This window comes from Salvia hispanica, chromosome 3 (genome assembly GCF_029641045.1).
Source record: "Salvia hispanica isolate PSC_SH4W2 chromosome 3, Shi_PSC_v1, whole genome shotgun sequence".
In the NCBI taxonomy this organism is placed as follows: domain Eukaryota; kingdom Viridiplantae; phylum Streptophyta; class Magnoliopsida; order Lamiales; family Lamiaceae; genus Salvia; species Salvia hispanica.
The window spans coordinates 59,714,067-59,739,452 of NC_142694.1; the positions used below are offsets into that span (position 1 = coordinate 59,714,067).

General features: G+C 39.4%; 4 protein-coding genes across 4 annotated transcripts; 3 read left to right on the top strand and 1 right to left on the bottom strand.

Moving 5' to 3' along the window:
* The first annotated feature begins 1,595 nt into the window (after positions 1–1,595).
* LOC125216632 (AP2-like ethylene-responsive transcription factor AIL6) lies at positions 1,596–5,097 on the top strand. The gene is made up of 9 exons (XM_048118388.2): positions 1,596–2,001; positions 2,260–2,626; positions 2,745–2,827; positions 3,635–3,643; positions 3,735–3,823; positions 3,898–3,971; positions 4,060–4,110; positions 4,203–4,279; positions 4,367–5,097. The coding sequence occupies exons 1-9, from the start codon at positions 1,851–1,853 to the stop codon at positions 4,801–4,803; spliced, it is 1,338 nt and encodes a 445-aa protein (XP_047974345.2). The 5' UTR covers positions 1,596–1,850; the 3' UTR covers positions 4,804–5,097.
* Positions 5,086–7,431, bottom strand: LOC125216631 (receptor-like cytosolic serine/threonine-protein kinase RBK1). The gene is made up of 8 exons (XM_048118387.2): positions 7,178–7,431; positions 6,712–7,113; positions 6,361–6,618; positions 6,130–6,287; positions 5,980–6,059; positions 5,777–5,912; positions 5,549–5,698; positions 5,086–5,479 (listed from the first exon to the last, which is right to left on the bottom strand). Exons 1-8 carry the CDS (start codon positions 7,188–7,190, stop codon positions 5,264–5,266), a joined length of 1,413 nt encoding a protein of 470 aa, XP_047974344.1. The 5' UTR covers positions 7,191–7,431; the 3' UTR covers positions 5,086–5,263.
* Positions 7,432–12,843: 5,412 nt separating this feature from the next.
* LOC148931175 (uncharacterized) lies at positions 12,844–13,901 on the top strand. The gene is made up of 2 exons (XM_089069487.1): positions 12,844–13,169; positions 13,246–13,901. The coding sequence occupies exons 1-2, from the start codon at positions 12,930–12,932 to the stop codon at positions 13,744–13,746; spliced, it is 741 nt and encodes a 246-aa protein (XP_088925613.1). The 5' UTR covers positions 12,844–12,929; the 3' UTR covers positions 13,747–13,901.
* A 5,912-nt stretch (positions 13,902–19,813) lies between these two features.
* LOC125214614 (RNA-binding KH domain-containing protein RCF3-like) lies at positions 19,814–24,138 on the top strand. Its single transcript, XM_048115713.2, has 7 exons — positions 19,814–20,671; positions 21,295–21,720; positions 21,854–22,126; positions 22,580–22,852; positions 22,962–23,038; positions 23,301–23,409; positions 23,691–24,138. The coding sequence occupies exons 1-7, from the start codon at positions 20,024–20,026 to the stop codon at positions 23,817–23,819; spliced, it is 1,935 nt and encodes a 644-aa protein (XP_047971670.2). The 5' UTR covers positions 19,814–20,023; the 3' UTR covers positions 23,820–24,138.
* Positions 24,139–25,386: the final 1,248 nt, after the last annotated feature.

Below are 25,386 nucleotides of genomic sequence, written 5' to 3' on the forward strand. Positions count from 1 at the left end.
TTTTAGTAAAAGTCAACACATTTTTGCACACTTACTTTACTCTCTCTAACTTTTTTATTTTCCACTTTATTCTCCCTTTACTTAACTCATCTAACACAATTTTTCTTAATCTCCGTGCCGAAAATAAACGCCTTTATTACTATGGAACGGAGGGAGTATAAGTTAAAAAGTGTAATACTACTACTATAGTATACCACAGTTACCACTTTCTGATTGCTCCAGTTAGCCATGGCGAGACCAAGAGCGTTGTTTGAGAGGGAGAGAGATGGATTATGCAAGACACCTTAAAACAAGGGAATGGAGGGGCATGGCGTGATCACTTTAAATTTACCGCAAACCAAACAAGCCCTAATCACCGGTTCTCTGTTTCTCCTGCTTCTTCGGCCGCTGGTCTCCGTCACACACACAATATCAATCCCCATTACTACTAATTACCACTTAACCTTTTTCACAAGAGTATTAAATATACTATGTTTACCAAAATACGAGCTACACCTACCACTCTACGCCTAAACTCAAATTAATCACTCCTTTTATCACCATGCCTACTATAAACAATTCGTTTTTCAAATAAACGATCACACGCATAATTATTTTGTTTTTTTCTTTTTAATTAACTTGAATATTCAACGGTCTATAAAAATATTCTAAATTCTAGTAGTACTAAATTTTGGAAAAAAAATAACAGGATAATATATTGAAATGTCATAGATGTTATTCCCTCTCTCCTACAAGAGTATCGTATGATTTTTTCTACATAATTAATAAAGTAAAAAATAATAAAAAATGATTAAAATATTATTAGTATAGAATGAGTTTTATTTTATTAAAAAGATAAAAATATTTTAAAATTAGAAAATGCATATTAAAAATGAAAGAGCGTAATATTTATGCGTGATGGAAGGAGTATTAATTTTTAGGAATATGTTAAATTTAACAGCCGAAATAAATGAGCCAGACGTCTAATCACTGGTTTGAACTTTAAAGTCAATAGTGTGTCCGTTTTGATTCATAAAACAAGCAAAGTTAGTTCACAAGATTAGTTAAAGTCAAACACATAATCAAGTTTCCACATAACATTAATTTACTACTAACAGTAGAAGATGTGTGTATAAAAATTCTAAAATCACTAGTAATTACCCGTTTACGTATCCAATTTCCCATTCTCTGTGAAACACATACCTGATACCTATAATTCAGTATTAATTAACTTAGCTAGTTTAGAAAATCAGATAAACATATGCTAAATATAGAAGAAATCTTAAAAAAAGAAGTCGATAGACCGCTAGCCCGCATCTTTCGCGACCCTTGCCTCAGACACATTTTCCTCTGCTCAGAATCCACTACCCAACAAAACACTAAATTTAAAAATAAAAAAATTTAAGAAACCCTTCCAATTCACTTATTAATTCAAAATTTTATCACTTTTAATAAAAGAAAATGTAAAAAAGGATAAAAAAACCCTCTCTCTATCTCTCTCTCATGCAACTAGTTACCTATGGCTAGCTTCCATTTTTATTTAAATTTTTAACCTCAAACTTTTTTAATATAAACACCAAAACCCTCCTCTCACTCATCAGTCATCACCACTTACTTTTACTTATTTCGTGTGATTGCAAGCTGTTGATTGAGTAATTTTTACCAGCCTTCATTTCAAACTCTTGCATGTGCTCTCTCTCTCTCTCTCTCTTGGAGCCATAAATAAACACCCTTTTTCGGCTAGTTTCATTTCATCCTTTGCTTCAACCTTAAGGTGAAAAAAAAATTAATCAATGGATTTTGCTAATTAGCTAGTTGGATAGTTGGATTTACTACTTGTTCAAGATTTTTGAGGAAGAAGAGATATCATCATGGCTCCTGACAACAATTGGCTCTCTTTCTCCCTCTCTTCAATGGAAATGCTCAACTCCTCTTCAATATCATCTTCTTCTTCTCATCATCATCAACCTAATGATTCCCACCATTACTATTCCATGGGAGATAACTACTACACCAACACTGGTACAAACACACACTCACTCTCTCTCTATCTATGTTTTTTGGAATCTTTGAATAGTCCCTTTCCAAAACAACCTCGATGTCTCCGTTTTTTTTTCTTTTGCTCAGATAAACATGTGTGAAAACAAGACCAACAAACTTTTTTTTTTTTTTACTTTTTCTCTAAATTTCTTCTTTCAATACCCACCATTTTTTCGGCTACATTTTTGGCATTTTCTCTAAATTCCTTCTTTTTTTTTTTTTTTTCCTTTTTCAAATCAGCCGCGGCGGAGCAGCAGCATATTTACGGTGGCTACCCTCCGCCGAAGCTGGAGGATTTCTTCGCCGGCGGCGGCGGAGACTCGACGGAAACCCAAGATTCCACCCTGACCCACATCTACGGCGCCGGCGAGAGCTACTTCGGCGGCGACGAGCAGCAAGATCTGAAGAGCATCATCGGATTCCAAGCCTTCTCCGGCGACGCGCAGGCTCACTCGCCGGCGGACTACTCTCCTCACTGCCCCGTCTCCGCCGCCGAAAATGCGCTCTCTCTCGACGTCAACATCGACACCAGCAAAGCTGTCGACAACTGCAAGAAAATCGCGGATACATTTGGGCAGAGAACTTCGATTTACAGAGGCGTCACAAGGTAAAAATAAAAAATTTGAAATTGAAAAAATCCATTTTTTTCTTGATTCAGAGCTTTTTACATGCATGGCCCAGTGAAAAAGATTTGATTTTTAGCTGATTAAAATGGTTTGTTGCAGACATAGATGGACAGGAAGATATGAAGCGCATCTATGGGATAACAGCTGTAGAAGAGAGGGCCAAGCAAGGAAAGGGCGTCAAGGTACAACTACTACTGCTGCTAGTACAACTTAATTCATTTTCTTTGTACTTTCTTCGAGGAATAATCAATACAATGCCCTCGTACGAAGAAAATTAGCAAAATCACATCTTTCAACCACGATGATTGATTTGATGATATGGGCCGCCAATTTCTTGCCCAATAGTTAATGAAAATATTCTTGCGTTAGATTTGATTGTAATAAGTGTAACACAAACATCTGGTCTGTGAACATTACCTCAGCTACTCTGAACTCTGATGGTCTGAATTTTTTTAGCCCTTTTTTCTTTCATGGGAAAATGACTTTTGATGAGGTTTGACCAAAATGAAATTTTGAATGCTCACTTTCTTTTTGAAAATGGGCATCCCTTAAATTGTTAATTTCCTCATACAGAAGTTTCTTGATTCAAGTATAGCTAGCTAGTAGCATTCATATTTTAATAAATGGGGTATGATGATCGCATGAATTGCTGTATTGGGAAAATTGGGACAACGGTAAGTGATGGGAACATGTGAATGTTTTTTGGGGTCTAAAATGCTAACTAGTGGCCTGTGACATTTTGCCAATTTTAGATGCACTCTAGGGTTTGAAATGTGACATAGGTTGAACAAAAATTGATGATGAAAATTGAGTTCGGAATGGTGAAAAAATGATAATGACAAAAAATTGATGATGAAAAATGATTTTATCATAAGGAATCTCATTGCTTTTGTATCGATTTTGTTTGTTTGGTCTAACTCCGTGTATCGTCATTTTGCATGAACCGTGGTCGTGTTGGTGTTGCTCGAAACGCGAAATGTATGCTGCAGTTTATCTAGGTGAGTATTAAGTAACATTTTGTTTTAATGCTTTGTTCAAAATATGCAATTTATGAATGTGAGTATTTATCATGTAATGTGGGGAACGCAGGCGGATACGATAAAGAAGACAAGGCAGCGCGCGCTTATGATTTGGCCGCTCTCAAGTACTGGGGTCCTACGGCTACTACTAATTTCCCGGTATAGTTCTAATCAATCGCCTTTTTCATGCTTGCGGTTTAAAATCCTAGCTAATCCAAGAATCGTGCTTTTAGATATCAAATTACACCAAAGAAGTTGAGGATATGAAGCATATGACCAAACAAGAGTTCATTGCTTCACTAAGAAGGTTTGTGTATACTACTATTACTTGGGAAAAACAGGTCTATTTAGTTATGGCATTTCCCCTAAATCATTATTTTCTTTACTTTATCCAGGAAAAGCAGCGGCTTCTCAAGGGGAGCATCAATGTACAGAGGTGTTACAAGGTGTGGTTTGTCGACATCAAGGTTAATTTGTTTGGTTCGATCATCGAGAAAAAATTGTTGCTAAGCTCGATTTTCGCTTACTTCTTGTGCAGGCATCATCAACAAGGCCGATGGCAAGCAAGGATCGGCCGTGTTGCAGGCAACAAAGATCTCTACCTTGGAACGTTTGGTACGCTCCGATTCCTATCCGTGTCGATGCATCTAATATATAGTAGTACTACTAGGATTGTTGAAACTGACAATTTTGTGTGCCCAGCAACGGAAGAGGAAGCAGCAGAGGCGTACGACATAGCTGCTATCAAATTCCGAGGGATAAACGCCGTCACTAATTTTGAGATGAACCGCTACGACGTTGAGGCAATCGCCAAGAGCCCCCTCCCAATCGGTGGGACAGCGAAGCGGCTGAAGCTCTCACTCGAGGGGGAGGGCAAGGCAGGGAACAGCATGCTGCAAACTCCGTGCAACAGCAGCGGCAGCAGCATCAGTTTCGCCGCTATCCAGCCATCCTCGGGCATCCCGTGTGGCGTGCCGTTAGACAACTCGACACCGTACTACTACCACCACCACAACCTCTTCTACCCCAACAATCCGGTGGCCTCCGACACCTCCAGCTCGGTGTCATTGCTGGGGACGCCAATGAACGTGATGCCGACGCCCGGGGAGTACTTCGTGTGGCCCCACCACACCTATTAACAACAACATCATGCTTAGCTACACTTAGCCAAAGATACTGCTCTTCTACTAATATTTAACCCATAGTCAAGAGGGGATTCGTTGTAGGATTAGTTTCTAGGTAGAAGATGGGAATATGTGGTGTAAGTAGCTTTGGTTTCTTAATTTTAGAAGTATGTTTAATGATGCAAGAAGCAGTTGGTGTGGATTAATTTTCAACCTGTTTTCCACTGCCACAATCTGCTCTTGCAATCACTCAATTTTTGCTAATCATATATAAAAATCACATAATATATAGTACTATATTTATTCTCAGATTCTTGATTGTGTATACTAATCCAAAAGCTATTTGTTTTTGCCATTTCCATGGCAGGGTAGCAACAATACTTAAAACATCAAACACTAGAAAAAAGAGGTGAGAAACACATGAACTTCAACTCTCCTAATTCTCTCTAGTGTTGTTGCTATATATGTACACACACTACTCCATAACTAGCTGCATATGGCGATTTAAATCCGTGAGGTAAGCGGGCGATTCATAGTCCTCTTCATCGCAGGCGTCTATGTGAAGTATCCGTTCCCCCATCGACTTCTGCTTCATGTCATGCATGCTGTCGTCTCTTATCATCTGCACGCGCTCGCCCATGGACTTCTGCTTCATGTCCAGCCCATTATCGCCTTTCAGCAGCTGCACAACCTGCACGAAAACACGAGGGCGTGAAGCGTTTTTGCAGATAGCTCAGCCTAGAAAATGATGGTTATGTACACGGATCATGTTTGGCCGCAGGGTAGGCAGGTGGTGGATGCAGGTTGACGCTGTGAACATTGCGCGCTTCATTTCCACAACGTTGAAATTTCCTCCTAACCTAGGGTCGGCTATCTCATCCACGCTGTTGTTCTCCAAATGAGGCTTCGCCTGGCAGCGAACATGATTATTCAGTCTCGTGTTTCATTTCATCAGTATAAACAGAACTAACTCAGTTTACAAACATACCCACATCACTAGGCTTTGGCTGGAGGAATCAACTGCGCGACGCCCTGTGATCAGCTCGAGCAGAAGAACACCAAAGGCAAACACATCGGTCTTCTCGTTAACCAACCCATGCATGAAGTACTCCGGGGCCATGTACCTAATCTCAACGTAGAAAACATTAGTACGGATACGGTAAAGACACAAGAAAAAACGCGGTCTCATACCCAAAAGTGCCCTCGATTGGAGAAACAACAAGATGAGCCCAGCTCTCCGGAAGCCATTTTGCTAGTCCAAAATCGGATATCTGCAACACACGCAAAGAGCTTCATCGTATCGAATCAATGTACAATATTGAGAAAAAACAGAACAAGAACCTGAGCTTCGTAATCCTCAGAGAGTAAGATGTTTGAGGCAGTTATATCTCGGTGGATTATTCGCCTATGGCAGTTGGAATGCAGGTACTGCAAGCCCTTGGCCACCCCGATAGCCAACTTGTACCGCGTCTCCCACTCCAAACGACAATCTTCCGAGCCTGAAATACTAAACTACACTTGTTCAGAAATGGATCCAGCACCATATTCCAAGGCCAGAGGAAAGAACGTTACCGTGTAGGGCAGTGGCAAGGCTGCCATAGGGCAAGTACTGGAGCACGAGGTACAAGCCCTGATCAGCGCTGAAGCCTATGAGCTTAGCAGTGTTGGGGTGGTCGATGTGGGCAATGATCCCGAGCTCAGCCAAGAAGTCGCCATTCTTTTCCTCGTCGTTCTTCTCCTCCTTCATTATCTTCTTCACTGCCACAACTTGACCATCATTCAACTTCCCCATATAAACTTCAGCATGCCCTCCTTTCCCAATCAACTTATCTACAAAAATGATCAAACAAAAAGGGATAAACCATTTTGCGACAAATCAATTGTGTTATAAGAATAGTAGCATAGAAATAAGCAAAAAATAACCTGAAGCAAAAGAATGTGTAGCATGTCTTAACTCCTCATAGGTGAAATTCCTCCACGACGGTTTAGGCATGATGAAATCTCCGATGTCCTCAGAGTTGCTTCGTCTCCCCTGCATCCTCCTCCTGAGTGGTATCTTGCCCCCTCCGAGCACGGAGATGGTGGGAACCCTCCAGTTGGAGGAGGTCCTCTTGACATGGACGAGCTTCTTTTTCCACTGCAGATCGTCGACGACGTCAATGCCCGATGCCAGCATCTCCAAAACACCCCTCGGAGACGTCTCCCCATCGCTTTCTCCCTTCTTCGCCGCAGATGCAGTCTCGTCCTCTCCTCCTTTTCCTGCCCTCGGCTTCGTTTCATGATGATGCTTCTTCTTCTTCTGCTTTCTTGGAATGTTGTTGCACTCTGCACGCATTTTTTAAACAACAATACATGTATGTGAATGTGATTTTCTCAACCATTAGCTTACCTTCGATCGTCATGGAGAGATGATGGTACGTTCTTGACGCAAGAGAAAGGAGAGGAGATGTGAAATTTGTGTGGAATAATTGAATACAGAGCTTTCTTTTCCTCTCCCGCTTGGCAAGAACAGCGGAGAGGGAGCTTGGAGAGAGAGAAAGAGGTGTTACTTGTGAAATGGTTGATGATCGTTGAAGAGGGAAACCGAAAAACTGGGCTATGTGGTGAAGAGAAGAGCGACTATAAATTAACGATATATTTATGGATCAGAATTTAGTAAAATATTGTTCAAGTTAAATCTATGTGCTTGTGAAATCTATAATCATAATGATTAATTAGGATGTATGTGAATTTGCCTTCGTCACTGCGCCCGCAACTACCGCTTCTACGCTCACAATTAACTACAACGAATTTGTATCCCATTAATGTTTAATGGAGGGTATTATTATTATGTTATGTCAACTGCACAAATAAAAAATCCATCATCATTCCATACCAAATACCTAAGTGACATTAATTTTATGTACTTTACCTATAACTCCTTGGCAAAAAAAACCACCTTCAATTCAATAAAACTAAGGACACAAAATAAACACCCATTAATCATAGAAAGTTGCGGTATATTACTATTATTAAATATATACAAAATAGACCCCATTAATCATTGAAAGTTGCATTATATTACTACTATATGGAATACCATCATAGAATAGGCGTGCAATATACATGTATATTGACGACCTCTTAATGTAATACTTTACGCATAAAAAAAAAGGTTTTTGGCTTTTTAAACAAAAACCTTTCCCCGAATTCTGATTTTTCCCATGAACTGTGAGATTTGTTTTTAAAACCATGAACTTTCATTTCGTTAGGATTTTCCCAATTTGACCCGAATAGCACATTTCCGACCCGAATAGCATAATTCAAAATGTTAAAGTTGTGTTTTGTTTATTCAAAAGTTGTCATTTGTTATGTAATGATTGTGACTGTATGTATTATTGTGACAAATAGGATCCAAGTAATCAATTTAGTGACAAATAGGATTAAAATTGACATGTAGACAACCCGGGTTTCGTCGTTGACCCGCCCGAGGAAAATCCTAACGAAATGAAAGTTCGTGGTTTTAAAAACAAATCTCATAGTTCATGGGAAAAACCAGAATTCGGGTAAATGTTTTGATTTAAAAAGTAAAAAACCCTAAAAAAAATAAGCATATTGCATTAAATATCTCATTTATTTATCTATCATACCAAATTAATGCACATTCATCAATTTGTCTAACATGACTAATCTCCGTCGGGGTCAGACTATCAAATATAGAATATATTAGGGGTCATCTTCTGATGAGTTTATCACCTTAATCCCAAATTGAGACTAAATATGAACCCTTTGATCCAAAAATTAGCTGAGATTGAATAAAAAAAATATCAATAGACTGAATTAACAATCTCAATAAGGGTAAAATAGACAATTTACATAAAATTAATCGCGTGCAGGTTTCAATTTCATTTCTCAAACCATTCACTCACTTTCAACGCAACACTCACGCTGATTTTACTCTCAAACACATCGACGATTTCACTCTCAACCACATCGCCGCCGGACGATTTCACTCTAACCACATCGCCGATTTCACTACTCCAACTACATCTCTCTCACTCAAAAACCAAAGAACAGCTCGAAACTCTCCATCTCCTCCGACGAAAAGCTCGACCTAGGGTAGATTCACAAATTTGAAGAAAAACGACGATAAATATCAAATTTAAGCTTCGAAATATGTTTTGAACTTGCTAGAATTTCAATAGAAACGAAACTAATACATTTATTTTGCAGTGAATGACTTAAAAAAAAGTGCAATGGTTTCAATCGAAAATGCTCCTGCAGAGTCAAGAGGTATTTTTCAATTTGATTTACCGATTTCTGATTTTTTTGCATGCAGTTTGAGATTTCTGATTTCAACAAAGAATTAGGGTTCAGATTTTGGTGAAATATGTTTATAAGCTTCTGTAGTTGTGTTGTTAGTAGATTGATTTCTAATTTGATAACATATGAGAATATGAATCTCCATTTTCTGAAAGCCTGAAGCTCTGATGAATTATTTAGAAGTTCTGTTAATATTAGAAAGCTTTTGTTTACTATATCTAGTACAAATATAGATATTGAGGTAGCTAATTATGTATAATGTGTAAGATATATGTTGATAATGTGTAAGCTATATGTTGATATTGGGTAAGCTGTTGATGATGTCTTAGCTAAATGTTGATAATGTGTAAGCTATATGTTGATATTGGGTAAGCTATATGTTGATGATGTCTTAGCTAAATGTTGATATTGGGTTAGATATATGTTGATATTGGGTTAGATATATGTTGATATTGAGTTAGATATTGAAGCCATTGAGTCTGAAACTTTTGTATTAAAAAATGTGAAATAGGTATTCTTTCTTGTCTATGATAATAAACACTATTATTTAGTGTGTTTTGAGATGAAAGTAGGTAGAATGTCTGTTATAGACAACTATATGCATTTTGAAGAACGAGAGCGGACTGACAAGTATGGAATCACACTTGTCTTGCTGGTAAGTAGTTTTCTAAAACTATATTGAATAACAAAATTTAAACTTGTTGACATATTGATGAAAAATCTATGTTGATATATGACTGCTTGTGTATGGCAGCGGAAATTCTTTTCCATGTATCTTAGCTACAGTTGAAATATAAAGCTTGGAAATGCTGTCAAAGAACTGCAGATGGAACACTTACAGATGCCATGGAAATCATCCATCAATAAGAATGATAGTGCAATATATTTAATGAGACACATGGAGATATACAAGGGAAAAAAGATCAAAGATTGGCAAACAGGACTGCCAATTAGAGGATTGAAGACTCTGAGAATCTTACGTGCCAAATATTTCACAACTCTAGTGACGTCTAGATTCAATTGCAACTGCGAGTTGGTGAAGGAGAAGGAAAAACACCATCTAGCTGAATGCAACAAATTTGGCAAAGTTGATGTGGAAGAACTTATTGCAAATTGGGCAAAACAGTAAGAGCTTTGGAGGATTATAAATAAACTTCTTTTGTTGACATTGAATATTTCTGTTTGTAGAAATACTAATGGCATTACCTATATCATTTTGGACATGTTATGTGAGTGTTCCTTTTGCCAGTATAAGTATCTTAACTCATCTACAAAATATTAAGAAGTACATGATTTAGTATTGTTTCAATGTTGTGTTGATATAATTTTGTTATTCACAGCTATATGAGAATGTGTATAGGCCAATTATTGAGAATTCCAAATAGTGAGAAATTATACCCGAATTATTCAGAATTCCAAATAGTAATATTGAGAAATTATACACGAATAATTGAGAATTCCAAATAGTAATGTTGAGAAATTATACACGAATTATTGAGAATTCCAAATAGTAGTGTTGAGAAACTATACACGAATTATTGAGAGTTCCAAATAGTAATGTTGAGGATTTACAAAGTTGTATTGATGTCATCGTTTACACGAATTATTAAGCAACACGAAATGTTTTGAACAAACTTACCCCTAAAAAATGTCAGTTTACCGACGGAATTACTGATAAGGCTAATTTCATGCATTGGTTATGGGTTTAAATTCTGTAATTTCCCGGGTCTAACAAGGTTTTGTAAGCCAGGTGTGTAGAGAAAATGCCAGATCCAGGAAGAAAGGAGTCTGGCAGAGGAAGTGAGCAGAAAGAAGGAAATTCACCAGACGGAGGAGCATCCTAGATAAAGGGCAGAATGGGAAATACAAGGAATAATCTAGAAGCTCCAATTAGGAGATTGGGCCGTTTGAATTGTTATTACTGCTTAGTTAATTCCATTAGTTTTGGTGACCAGGTTGAATAATTAGAGCCAACAATAATCTATGCTGCATTGAATAATCTATGCTGCATTGGATTTAAATGAATGCAAGAGCATCTATTTGAGCTTAAAAAGAAAGATATGATTATACTCTTGATTGTGAAAATAGAGAAATTAGGAGATTGGGCCGTTTGAATTGTTATTACTGCTTAGTTAATTCCATTAGTTTTGGTGACCAGGTTGAATAATTAGAGCCAACAATAATTTACCTACAGTTACATACATTTGTTGATTTAATGGTAAAGACACATTTTTGAAAACGTCAGTACTATACATATTTGTTTTGCACCGGTTTTCTTTTCCATTTGTAGGGGTTTGACAAATGAGAGTAGAGAAACCATTCCATTTTCTAAATTATTCATATCTTCCCAGTTAATGCATCAGTAATGGTCTTTTTTTTCCTCTCAAAAGAAATTAAATTAAAGAATTTATGATCTCTTTTTCTTCTTATGAAGATATGCCAAGTTTTTACACACATAACACAAATACCAAGTAAACCATAATATTTTTAGTATATTGATTCATTGATGATCCCATCATGTTGTATAGGTGAAATATGACAATGCCATCAAGCTCTCGACGGCGAATTCTATGTGGTCCTGGTGACCCGTCGGTATTGTATCTCCGAAAAGAGCATGTATCACGGAATATATGGGCTGGAGAGAAAGCACCAGTTGTGCGATGTAGAAGGTACTGTGGGCCTATATGGGATGTTCCTATACATCAGCGGGTTTTGCATGTGATTGATGATATGGGATTTGGCGCCATATTAAGGAGTGACAAGCCAAAAGACATCGATCATTATCTTATCACAGCCCTTATTGAACGATGGAGGCTCGAGACACATACGTTTCACTTTCCCGTTGGTGAGGCCACTGTCACTTTGGAAGACGTGGAGGTGTTATGGGGACTAAAAGTGGATGGCAATCCGGTTACGGGTCACATCCCCACCAAGAGTCCGGAATATTGGAAGGAGCATTCCTTGAATTATCTTGGAATTTGTCCTTCTAATAATGAGATAAAGGAAAAGGTTTGGAAGTCGACGACCTTATCAAAGCAATTACGAATAGAGCTAGGCGATGATGAAGAAGATTATATATATGTCCAACGAGCTCGTGTATACTGCTTGCTTCTACTTGGTGGTTTGATGATCCCAAACGCTACAGGCAACAAAATTTCTTTTTTCTATTTGCAATTCCTTGTAGATCCAGAACGGTGTGCTCAATATAATTGGAGGGGGGGGAGGGGTGCGACGCTTGTCGCATTGTATCACAACTTATGCGAAGCTTCATGTGGGAGGAGGACGGAAGTCGGTGGAGCTTGTACGTTACTACAAGTGTGGGCATGGGAAAGAATCTCAAGTATTCGACCAACGTTGACAAGTCCTCCCGACCATGCAGACTACAAGCCATCAGCAAGCGTGTAAGTTGTTGAAATTGTTGTTTTTTTTAACCGTATTTAATCATAATTTTAGTTTAATTTATCCTTGCCATGCTTAAATTGAATGTTTATTAGATGGACTGGTCCTTCTTCATATACAAAGGCACCTCAACATTGTGTTGAGCTTTACAGAGATCAATTCTCTAGGATGCATGCCAATCAGGTAATTTATTATAATTAGTTTAATTCATTTGGTTTGTAGTTTATTTGTATTGACTTAATATGTAGTTCATTTGGAGACCTTATGTTATGCGAGACTTGCCGGCTGTTTGTGTTGAGGGCCGACCTATTTGGGCGTCTATGACATGCCTCATTTGCTGGAATATGGTGGAGCCACACATGCCACATCGAGTCTTGTGACAGTTTGGATCCCCACAACCCATCATCGAGCTTGAAAATAGGTTCCACGGGACAGATTTCATGAAACAAGATCGTCGTGGTAAATCTCAATGGAATTGGGAATCTCACCACCATGAGCAGATTCAACAATGTGACAATCGACACAACTTGGTGTGGATAGATTGGGATTTCACGAATGACCCAAATGAGAGCGAAGCATATATGAATTGGTTTCGCAACATAACGGTGGTGTACTTAACGAAACCTGGCATCCACCCCGACGAGGGAATTCATGAAGGGGCATCTTCTCACCACTTTGCTGTAAGTTAAAATAAATTTGGGTGATATTTTTTGAAGATATGATATGATGAACATGACTAAATTTATATGATTGTAGGTTGAAACTCTTCACCAGTTACATCACTTCATAAGGGGTCGAGATATGACAAACCAGTCGGATTTGGCTACAGTCATGAAGATGATTGAAAACTCTCTCCAAATATGTGGAGAGAGTGAGTTGATGGACATCCATCCTTCCCAACGGTCAGAACTGGACATTGACATGCCTGTGACAAAAAAATCACGGCATCATGCTAAAAAGTCTAGCCAGGGAGCATCCTCATCTTCAAGGAGGGATGTTTGGTTGGGGGATGATTCAGATGACGACTTTGTCGATCCACCTCCACCCACATCTTTGGGTCTAGGTCGTCATTCCAGTGGTACAAGTGATGATATCCGCCCCGATGGTGACTTCCGGACTCCACCTCGAAGTTCAGTGCGCGATACTTTCTTTGATGTGGACTTAGAGACGGCCGTTGTACCAGATACACCGAACCCTCCATCAAAATCTAGTAGGGGGTTACGGGGTTTGTTTATGCGGAGGTCTCGACGAGAGTGATGTATCAATCTTTTTGTTTAGTCGAATCGTGGATATTTTGTAATTTATATATGGTGGTGGTGCTTATTGTCAAAAGCGAACCCTCCATCAAAAGACACCAATCATATTGGCGTGTTTTAGATAAATACTGTTTTAAATTTAATTCAATAAGAAATTGTAACACGCCGATCATGATGGCGTTTTTTCTTAATGAGACGCCAAAGCGGTTGGCGTTTTTCCCATAAATGGAAGAAATAACAAAATGAGTACATTTTTGTAATTGTAGTAGTAGAGTCCCCACACATCCTATTTTCTCCTTAAAATGACTCATAATAATAGAAAAGTAACTCATAAACCTTTGGTGTAACTCTAAGACATCTAAAGTAACTTATTTAACACAAATGTAACTTAAAAGGACCCTTTATTTTGGCGGCTCCATCTGGGACGAAAATGCATCATGTATATTCAATTTGGGCTTCCAAAATGTGATATGTATTGACTTCAAAGTCCAAACTTCATGCATTGGCCTTCGCATTAACTTGAATAATATTCACCATTTCGCCCAATGTAGAATGGTCTTGGACTTGGGCTTTTATTTCAGCAACTAAAAACATCATCCACTCATTTATCTTCTGAGCTCTAGTCCTTGTAATTGGCCCACTTTGATCAAGAGATCCATCTTGTTGTCCTTGTAGATCAGTGAAAGTGCAGGTTTTCGGTGTTGTGTTAAATTAAGGGTGTATCCAACTGATCAGGATGAAAATCCCAACCTAACTGAGTCGTTGGCACGACGACCGGAACCTGGTATCAATAAAATTCCTCAACCCACTCTACTGGCTAGTATAGTCGAGGTAAGGGTCGAATCCCACAGAGATGGACACGTTTAGGATAATTGTGGTGTTAGTCTGGAAGGTTTTGGTACGCATCCAACCTGAACCGGAAATACTTGTACCGACGCTCTAAAGCGTTCACGATATGCATAAATAGATCCTGGTGCATCCTAAAACGTTGCCTGAAAAAGTTGTCCCCAAACCGCGGCTACTCAACAAAATAGTCGTCCCACAACCGTTGGTGTGCAACGACGTGGTCTCGGGGAACTACAGCTCGATGATGGATGGGGCGAGGTACCGCCGGCTGCTGCTGCTGCAAGACTGCTTGTATCATGCGATTTATCTCTCCGGACGTATAGGCCCGCATCTCTTCGTTAATCCGCCGGCATACCTCATCAGCATCCCCACCACTACCACCTGCACCACTACCACCCGCATCAACCATTTCCAAATGTAGAGAGAAATGTAGAGTGAAAGAAGAGAAACTCGTTAATACAAGTGGTGCAAATGAAAATGAAGTGCAACGAGCCGTATATATAGAGTTTTGAAAAAAAAAAGTCAAAAAATCGCTAGTCCGTCCGCTCGTCCGTCGGGAGCCCACAATAGCAGACGGACTAGCGCCATAAGCGACGGATGAGAGGTCGCAATAGTGGACTAGCGCGCCGGACTAGCAGCTAGTGATCGCTAGTTCACGCGCTAGTCTACTATTGTGGATGCTCTAAGGAATTGAGGGAATATAAAGTAGGACTCCTCCCACTAACCTTTTTCAATCATTTTCTACTTTATTTCTTAAAACTTGTGCTTGATCAAATTCGCCTTGTATTAGTGGGCGGAGGGAGTATTAGATACAATACAACTCAATGAGGTCTTATTTGGACCAATGGAGCTCTTGGGTGACACCGTCTTAATGCCGGACATGTCTATCACTACACACTTACCAAATTTTATTAGAACAAGACTTTTCTTAACTTTCGAAAGTAAAAATGGTCCTAGGCTCAAGCTCAATCATGACTTCTAGGGTATAACATAAAGAATTCAAAATCAATTGGATACCCTAATGCATCTGATCATTTTTCTGCCAATATCATCAACTTACAAAGAAATCATGCATTCACTTGCAAAGAGTAGTAGAGACACGCTCTTATTAAAGACTCACATAATTTGGAGTTGATTGCTTAACATATACTGATACGAGGGGACTCGTATCGAGGGATAACTGCGAGAGTTCGTGACGAAGATATTGGTTCGTTCGCGAGGAAATTCCCGTCGAGCAGCCAATTATCGTTCTAGGGTTTTTTTAATAAGAAAACTTGCAAGAAAGATAAAGAACAATAAAAGATAAAAGTAACGATAAAAGATAAACTGAATTGATATTTCTTGAATGATTGAGAAGAATACAATGTCTCTCCTATAAATAGGACTATCCTGACTTAGAGAACAAGAAAATATAGATACTAATAATATATGAAAAGATATGGAAATCAATAACTAAATAAATAATAGATAAGGGGGTAATCCTAGAATATGCTCGTATCAACTCCCCCTCAGTTAAAATTCACCTTGCCCTCAAGGTGGAAACCAAGAAACAACAAGGCAGTGCAACTCTGAAATTAGGTTATCATAGAACACTTCATGACGCTCTTGATGCTGACGAGTCTCCATCATCGGGTTAGCAAGTTGCAGATACAACTGCGCGGCATCTTCTGGTGCAATCATCAATCCTAGTCTACTAAAATTCATGTCGGCACCACTTGTCACAACCACTACATTAACATCCTTGAGACTATAGTACTTGCAAAAGGACTCAGCTCTACTTAAGAAAAGTTTGAAAATAGTCCTTATCTCTTCAAACATATCATTTAGATGATATACAAATAGCACTACGGCTAACAAGACCCATCCCCTCTGTTAAGTCCATGCTGCAAGGACGAAAAGTCTTTTTATCAATCTCTATGACTGCTTTCCCATCAACGAAACCTCCAGCTTGATCCAACTCTACCCTACAGTTAAGGTGCAACAATAACGCCTTTGCATTGGCATCAAAAGGATCAACTCCAATAATTTTCACTTGTGGGAGCACCCACAGAATGTAGGCTTCAATCTTCTTCCAATCCCGAATAAAGTGTTGTGAGGTACTCCCTCCTGGATCAAATGCACAAGACCCAAGTTTTGCACTTAATCGGCTAGGCGAAAGTGAAGCAATATATTCCGGAGAGGCGTCGTCCACCTTTTGACAGTCAATGTGGGCTCGTCGAGCTCCAGCGGTGTCGGGCAGCGGTGTGGCTGAGCAGTCAATAAATCCATCGCAAAGAGGGATCACCCGTGCATCCGCGTCGAGGAAAGTTGATCGATGATTAATACCTAGAACATCACCAACATGCCAAACAACATATACACATGCAATTACCTTCTTCACTTCCTCAATGGAACCATCTTCGTCCTCTTTCAACAAAAAAGAATCAATCTTGTTGCTCAACATTGTAATATCCACCCTATTATGCTCCACAACATGTATAGGTTCTTGGCGTGCAAAAACAACATTACATGAATCATATATGTCATCTTGACTACCATGAATTGGTCCATCAACACTAGAGTGAATAACTTCTTTTGTCTCTTCATCACCAATTGGATCCCGATTAAGTAATTGATCACTTACAATATTATCATAATGAATTTGCTGAGATTGCACTGATTCATGTTCATCAATATCATTGGCAAGGGACTCTATTGAGCCGTACCTGATATCAAGACTGCACGGTGGGGAGCTCTGCGCTGGTGGCTGTTGCAGGCTGCTTGTGATGTCGGGGTTCACGTGCAGTTGCACGACGTACGGTGCAGCGGAGTAAGGCAACAGATCGGTCGAGTGTGACATGCCTAGGGTAGGCGGCTGCGGGTGGCAGGCATACTGTTCTCCAAGGGTGTGCGGCTGGAGCGAGTTTGGCGTGATGTCCAACGTCGAAATGTGGTGTGGGGCGTGATGGAGAACAGCTGGGGCGGCGATAGTCGGCTGCGGTAGGGGACATGATACTGGTGCCGTGTACGGGATGCTAAACCCAGTGTGTGGATCTCCTAGACGATGTTCTTTTGCATCCATCCGGGACACCAATTGCTCGACATCTGCGGTCAAGCGCTCAAGTTGTGAAACCAAGGCAGCCACCGATAGGTTCGGTCCCACTTCCGGCGTCTCCGCGGGTGGAGTACTCCCATGTCGTTTCCCCTTCACAGTGTCACTTTGGTAGTCAATTTCATGGCCCAAAAACCAAGTCTCCTCACTATAGCCAGAATTAGCGTCTTCTTCATATTTAGAAGAATCCCTAAAATCATTAGGACCATATATGGATTCCTTCCCTCCACAATTGAAAGCTGTTGTTGTGCTTTGGTGGTTTAGTGGATACCAGGAGAAGGGTGAGCGTTGCGGTGGCGGCGGCAGCCAGTTAGGAGGGCTGCGTTGCCGTCGGTAGGGATCTAGATCACAAGTCGGCGCTGTTTCATAGCCATAAGACGGCTGGATCAAATCTTGGTGTGGGTGTTGCGATGTGTGTTGTCTCTGCAAGTCCCAGCAGGTAGAAGGCGGCCAGCCGGTTGGGGATTCTTGAACATAGGATCTGTACTCTTGCTGCACGTGATACCACGGTGGGTCCCAACAGGAAAGCGGTCGTGGCTGCGGTGGTTGTGTATGGCGGTGACCGAATTGAGGGTCCTGGTGATAGGGAGTGGGCTGAAATTGATCTGGCGCGTTGAATGATGGCACATCATATGGCAATCCTTGGTTGGGCGATTGCAACTCCCAGACTTGTTGTTGATGGTACATGTTGACGGAGGATGAGAACGGATGAAAGCACCAATTGATACGAGGGGACTCGTATCGAGGGATAACTGCGAGAGTTTATGACGAAGATATTGGTTCGTTCGCGGGGAAATTCCCGTCGAGCAGCCAATTATCGTTCTAAGGTTTTTTAAATAAGAAAACTTGCAAGAAAGATAAAGAACAATAAAAGATAAAAGTAACGATAAAAGATAAACTGAATTGATATTTCTTGAATGATTGAGAAGAATACAATGTCTCTCCTATAAATAGGACTATCCTGACTTAGAGAACAAGAAAATAGAGATACTAATAATATATGAAAAGATATGGAAATCAATAACTAAATAAATAATAGATATGGGGATAATCCTAGAATATGCTCGTATCATATACATATTCATCCACATTTATCTAGATATTGAACCATGCATTTGGGAACACACGCCTAACTATGACTAGTTATTCATGCTTGCATTTTTGTAAATATAATTGTTACTAAAACGTCTCATCCTCACACTTGGCCGTCACTTACCAGTTGATAAGTTGGGACAAGTGGAAGGTAAAGAAAAGACAATAAAAACAATTTACGCAAACACGCATTCTCCCACCCTCACACTTGCCGATACTTCTCAGTAATTCAATCGGCAAGTAGGAGTCGAAAGAAATGCGAAGAGTTTGAGATGTCGTGAACCCACCTCTTGGAGACTAGAGTCGAAAGAGGCAGCCACTAAGGAGTCCACCTTTTGGAGTCTTCATAGCGGTGCAAGGTGTGGATCGAGAAATGCGAAGGGTTTGAGAGGGTTGATGTGTTGTTATGCCATATTTTTCATCTCCCCGTCCCACAATTTGCCGATTGATCTGTTGATAACTACTCCCTCCATCCCGTAAAAATATGTGCACTTTTCATTTTAGTTCGTTCCATAAAAATATGAGCATTCCATTTATGGAAAGTTATCCCGACATATCACCTATATACATCAAGTTATTTACAACTTATATCACCACCAAGGGCAAAGATCCTCTGTCGTGCACAACAAGCAAGGGTTGTGCTAAATGTATACTCACATCCAATTATTTCATAATAAAATAATATTGTGTGAAACAACATCTCATGCTATGCTATGCTATCAGCCGGATCCAAACTCCACCATCAAAACACAAATAATAATCCACTAACAGCATCATATCGATTATTTTGACTAATCATATTTATTCCACTATAATTCTGGCCTATAATTAGAAATTCATGCAAATGAATATATATCTATTTTCAGTATAATTATAAATAATTCCGGTGGGCGTAGTCGGAATTTGATCTGCCGACATAAACTGGGCTGTGAAGTCCAAACCGACAAACTTCAATCTGGAAAATAAACAGTTTTAAGTTTTAACTTTAATTTAAAAACCTAAAAAAATACTACAGAAATTGAACATTTTGTAAAGTCAAATTCTTTACCTCCATCGTAAACCACGTAAAGCACCAAATCATCTGCTAATGCTAATCTCTCTCTTTATTTCCCGAATCCCCTAATCAAAATCCTCAATTACACAATGGAATTCGTTTAAACCTTTCCCCCAATTCACAAGAGCGCGCGCCTCGCCGCCGCCGCCGTCGTTTCAAATCCCTCTGCAGATTTATGCATACCACTTGTCGATAATGGAGGAGACGACTCTCACGACTCCCACGACTTCCTTTCCCCCTCAGAAAATCCCCAAATCGGGGCCCAAGCAGCCGGCGGCCGGCCACCGGAGCTCCGCCGCGGCTAAACAGATCCACCCCGACGCCCCCGCCGCGGGGCAGGCGGCGTACCGCCTCCTGTGCCACGTGCACACCGCCGGCGGCGTGATTGGGAACTCCGGCTCCATAATCAAGCAGCTGGAAACCCTAACCGGCTCGAGGATACGCTTCGAGGAGGGCATCCCCAATTGTCACGAGCGCGTGGTCAACATCGTCGGCGAGGGCGCGATGGAGAGGAAGATATCCGTCGGCGGAGGCGAGGACGAGGATACGGTGAGCGTCTCGAGAGCGCAGGAGGGCTTGATTAGGGTTTTTGAGAGGGTTTTGGAGGTGGAAGGGAGTGCTGGGAAAAATGACAATGGAGGAGACGATAGCGAACATCGCAACAACAACAATAACGGATTGATTGTTTGCCGGTTACTAGCTCCGACAGTTCAGATCGGAGCGCTGATGGGAAAGGGGGGCAAAATTGTCGCCGCCATTCGCAAAAGCACGGGGGCGAAAATTCGTGTTTTCAAGAAAGAGCAGGTTCCCCCTTGTGCTGCACCGGAAGAGGAGCTGATTCAGGTGATTTAGTTCTTGCTATTTTTGGCGATTCTCTCAATGATTGCTTGAATAGATGATGTTGATTGCATATAGTTTGATTAGGAATTTGACTTTTATGTGTATGTAAGCATTGAGTCATGAAATGGTGGGAAGATATTTACATTTCAAACTTAAAAATGGAAAAGTTAGGAAGGATTGTTGTCGTTGTTCACTTACACGAGTTAGGTGGTTTCCTAACTCCCAAAGTTTTTTCCCAATTCGAGTCCGTTTATCTGGGAATAGAGTCAAAATGCATGCCTTCCGTTATCCTGTTTATGTTTCCTTATTGCTGCAGTTAATGCTGGAATGTTTCAATTATTGCTAAATCCAGACATGATCAATTGCCAAAATGTAAGCCTTAGGTAATCAAGTATGTTAATATCTTAGAGTAAAAGATTCGGTCACTTAGTAATAAATGGCTATCACTATAATGTTATTAGGATTTATACATGTTCAATGCTTTTTGTTCCCAATTTGATTTTTTCCCTTGAATGAACGAGCTCAGTTTTGTGCATATAGTTTGAGGCAACCCACCTCTTTATCTAAAAGGGGTATGTTTTCTAGATTATTCTGCCTCAAAGCATATCTTCTCAATTATGTGGCAGATTGTGGGTGGACTTCTCGCTGTTAAGAAAGCACTGCTTGCTGTTTCTCGTCGTCTCCAGGATAGAATCCTTGGTGAAGGAGCTCCTGGCCATATATCCACTCATGGGGCATTACAAAATTCATACTCAGATTTCAATGTGAAAAACAATACTTCCACACTGCCTGTTTCTGATACTGCTGTTGAGCATTGTTCTGTTGACCATTCTTTGTCGGCAGACACTGAAAAGTATCTTAATGTAGATGATAAAAGCTCTCTGAAGAAAGTTATCTTCCGATTTCTTTGCTCTAGTGGAATTGCTGGTGGTGTCATTGGAAAGGGTGCCAACATTGTCAAATATTTGGAAAAAGAAACTGGAGCTTCTATAAAGTTTGCATCTCCAGTGTCGGGGTCAAGGGAACGCCTTGCCATCATCTCTTCTTTGGAGGTTTCCGATCCAGCTTTTACATTTGTTTTCTTTAGATGACATCATCTATTCTCTCTCTATGGTCCTTACCTTGCTGTTACTCTGTCAGTTGTTTCTTCTCGTCACTTTTGTGTTTCGTCTGTCCTCTTTGCAGAGTCCAAATCCGCTGTATTCTCCTGCACAGATCGCTATTGTCCGTGTTTTTTCCAGATGCGTCGAAGTTGCCCTGGACCAGGGGGCGATAGTGAGCTTCGGCCGTGGGGAGAGTGTATCAGCAAGAATTCTCGTTTCATCGAGCCAGCTTAGCAGTATACTGGATGGGGCCGGAAAGCTTGCTACAGATATAAGTCTTGCATCAGGTGCTGAGATACAACTAATGGGAGCGGATCTTCCAGATTTTGCTGGAGTTGGCGATAATGTGGTCCAGGTAGGTCTGAGCTTGAACTGCTACTGCTTATGCATTTAAATCTTGAAACCTCCTAGTTTTGCTCAACCCAAACTAGAATCGTATGTGCTTCTTCCTGGGTAATGGATGGTTGATGTTCCAACTCGTATATGTGTGCTTAAGTAGTAACTGAAAACTTATTGAAATATCTCTTTATTCAAAAGATGCACATCTTCTCTTATAATGTCACTATTTCTTAATGATAGTCTTGTTCTTTTATATTAGAGTCAATTAATTTAATCGTCGCACGATCAACATGAGCATGTTGCAGATGGACATGATTATTTCGTGTAGTTATCCACATATTTTTTTTTTCTGTAGTCAATTAATTTAAGCGTCGCACGATCAACATGAGCATGTTGCAGATGGACATGATTATTTCGTGTAGTTATCCACATATTTTTTTTCTGAACTTGTGCAAGTCTTACTTCACAGATTTCAGGTGACTATGAAAACGTTAAGAGTGCTCTATTTCAACTTGCTGGGAGGCTTCGGGAGAATTTCTTTTCTAGAATAGGATACAAAGGAGCAGGAAGCAGACATAGTTTGTACTCAACTGTTTCCAGCAGCATTCCTATTGGTGGAGAGGGAGCTTTTTCAACACAATCTGCACAACTGTCTAGACTTTCCCATATTGATGAATTGGACCACCTTGGATTTGTGCAGAAATCAAGCAGCTCTTGGCTACCAGGATTGCAGTGGGAACTGGTAATGGTTTTCTTCACGACCCTTTGGCTGTATGATCATATTGTTTCTCTTTCATGAAAACTAGTGCGCTTGTATGATTTCACTGTTCCAAGTGATTTCCTGTTAACAGGCAAACAACATAGAGAGTAAACCAAGACTCGTTGATGGTTCTAAAGAAACTTTTCCTAGTGGGTTCAAGCGAGAAAGGTATGCACCATGCCCTGTAAATAGCCGGTTTCTTAGTAGTATTCTCATCCTTAATGTTAAACTGTGGATTCGGCTGAGTATGTCAAAAATTTAAAAAAAAAAAAAATTCGTGTATCATTGTAATCTAGAGTTGTTATCATTTGTAAAGTTGACCTCAATTGACCATAGCTTGTAGCCTTGTATTGTTATCTTCTAATCGGACTTATAGTTGACTGTTGTATGCTGCTATGTTTTGCTCGATAATTCAATGTTTATTTTGCAGCAATATTGTGAATGAGGGGTCAGAACAAAAGGTCGAAGTTGTGGTTCCCAAGGAAAAGTTTAGCTCTGTGTATGGTGACGATGGAAGCAACCTGACTCGTTTAAGAGAGGTATGCTTCATCTAAAACCCATTCCTTGTTAATTCGTCTTAACCTGCATTACCCTAATACCATCTTTTCAAGAGTCTGCTTTGTGTGTCATTGTGCTGTTTCCATGTTTCCCCGACTTATCTATTTGTATGCCAACTTCTGCAAATGTGAACTCCAGTTTTCTTGTTATTTAAAGTTGAAACGAGTTCTCAAGCTGCGATTTCAACTCTTTGGGCTGTTAACGTCATTCAATGTTATTACTATCATTTCATTCATCATTGAATTATGGTCTCTTTTGGCAGATATCAAGTGCAGTCGTGACAGTGGTAGATCCCAGCCCTGGGGAAAGCAGCGGTAAGGTGATCATATCAGGGACACCCGAATGCATCCGGATTGCTCAGAGCCTACTTCAAGCATTCATCTCATTTTGATGGAGACTGCGTTCTAGGCTGCGATCATTTACATCCGCGGTAAATAGCGAGTGCTAGCATAGCACGTTTTAACTGTGATTAAAGTAGTGTTTCCCACATCAGCACCTATCTGAGGTGTTTTGTATGGTAGATGAAGATCTTTTAACGTGATTTGATGTAAATCCTTTGTAATGCCACTGGGATAGTTTCACCTTTGCAGCTGTAATTATTATGGTAACGACGGATCTTTTGAGTGTGGATGATAACTGATAGTCTTGATTCGTCTGTAAAAAGAGGAGTGAGCTTCAAATTTAGTGTTTGGAAAATGCACTTTGCACAATTTATGTCTCTGAATTATAAAAAATATACTCCAGATCTCTGGATTAGAAAATATAATATGATTTCATTTCTGTTAATTTTCTTAATTTCCGCTTTTACCCTTGAATACTGAATGATTAGTAGAAGAATTCTTGTATTTTTCTATTTTGTTTCTCATACAACAACTCTTTTTTCTCTCTTTTTTACGTGTAATACTATTTAAATACTCCCTCTATCACACAAAAGATATTACACTTGTTGGACGGTACAAGATTTTAGGAGGTTTTATTTAGTGTGTTAAAAGGAGAGAGAAAATATAATTTTTATATTTATGTAGTATAGACTTTTTCTAATAATGAAAATGCAAAGAGAGAATACTAATAGTTGATTTTTCAACAATAGTATAATTTATAATACTCCATCTAGGAGCCATTAATAGTTTCATTTTGATTCTATTCGGGTTTTAAAAAATTGCTTGACTTTGTGAAGAAATATGGAAAAATAAGTTACTCTCTCCGTTTCTTCATAGTTGAGGCGGAATTTTTCGGCACGAAATTTTAGAAATGAATGTTGGGTGTGTTAAATAAATAGATAAAAAAATAAGAGAGAGGAAAAGGTGAAGAAAATAAAGTATAAAGTGCATAAAGCAGAGAGAATAAAGTAAGTGAGAGTAAAGTAAGAAAGAGAAAAAAGTTACCATATGTGGAAATGACTCAATTATGAAGAAACTTCCCGAAATGGAAAAATGATTCAACTATGAAGAAACGGAAAGTAGTTGAATGTGTACTCCTCTTTTATACATTGATTTTATAATAAAATGTGATTATAATGATTTAGGTGAATAGTGGGGTCTATTTACTTAGAATGGAAAAAGATAAATGAGACTTCAAACCGCGGACATCCAAAAATTTCAAAATGAGACATTATTTTATGGACTGAGGGAGTACAATCTTAAATCTTAAATTATATTTAGTTCAAAATTATGTTAGTTTTTCGAAAAATTTGTTATCATTTTAACTTATGGAATAATATTGAAGTATTGAATTCGATGAATGGATGACACCAGCCTAATGACAAATTGGATAAAAAAAATAAAGGAGAAAAAATAAATAAAATATAAAAGAGAAAGAGAAAAAGGCGTAAGTGTATTTTTAAAGGATCAAATTCAACACTCACTCTGAAAAGCGAGAAAAAAATTTCATTGTGTTTCTATGAAAACTATCAGTTTGATTGTCGTGGCACTTTCTTTTTCTTTTCTTTTTGTATAAAC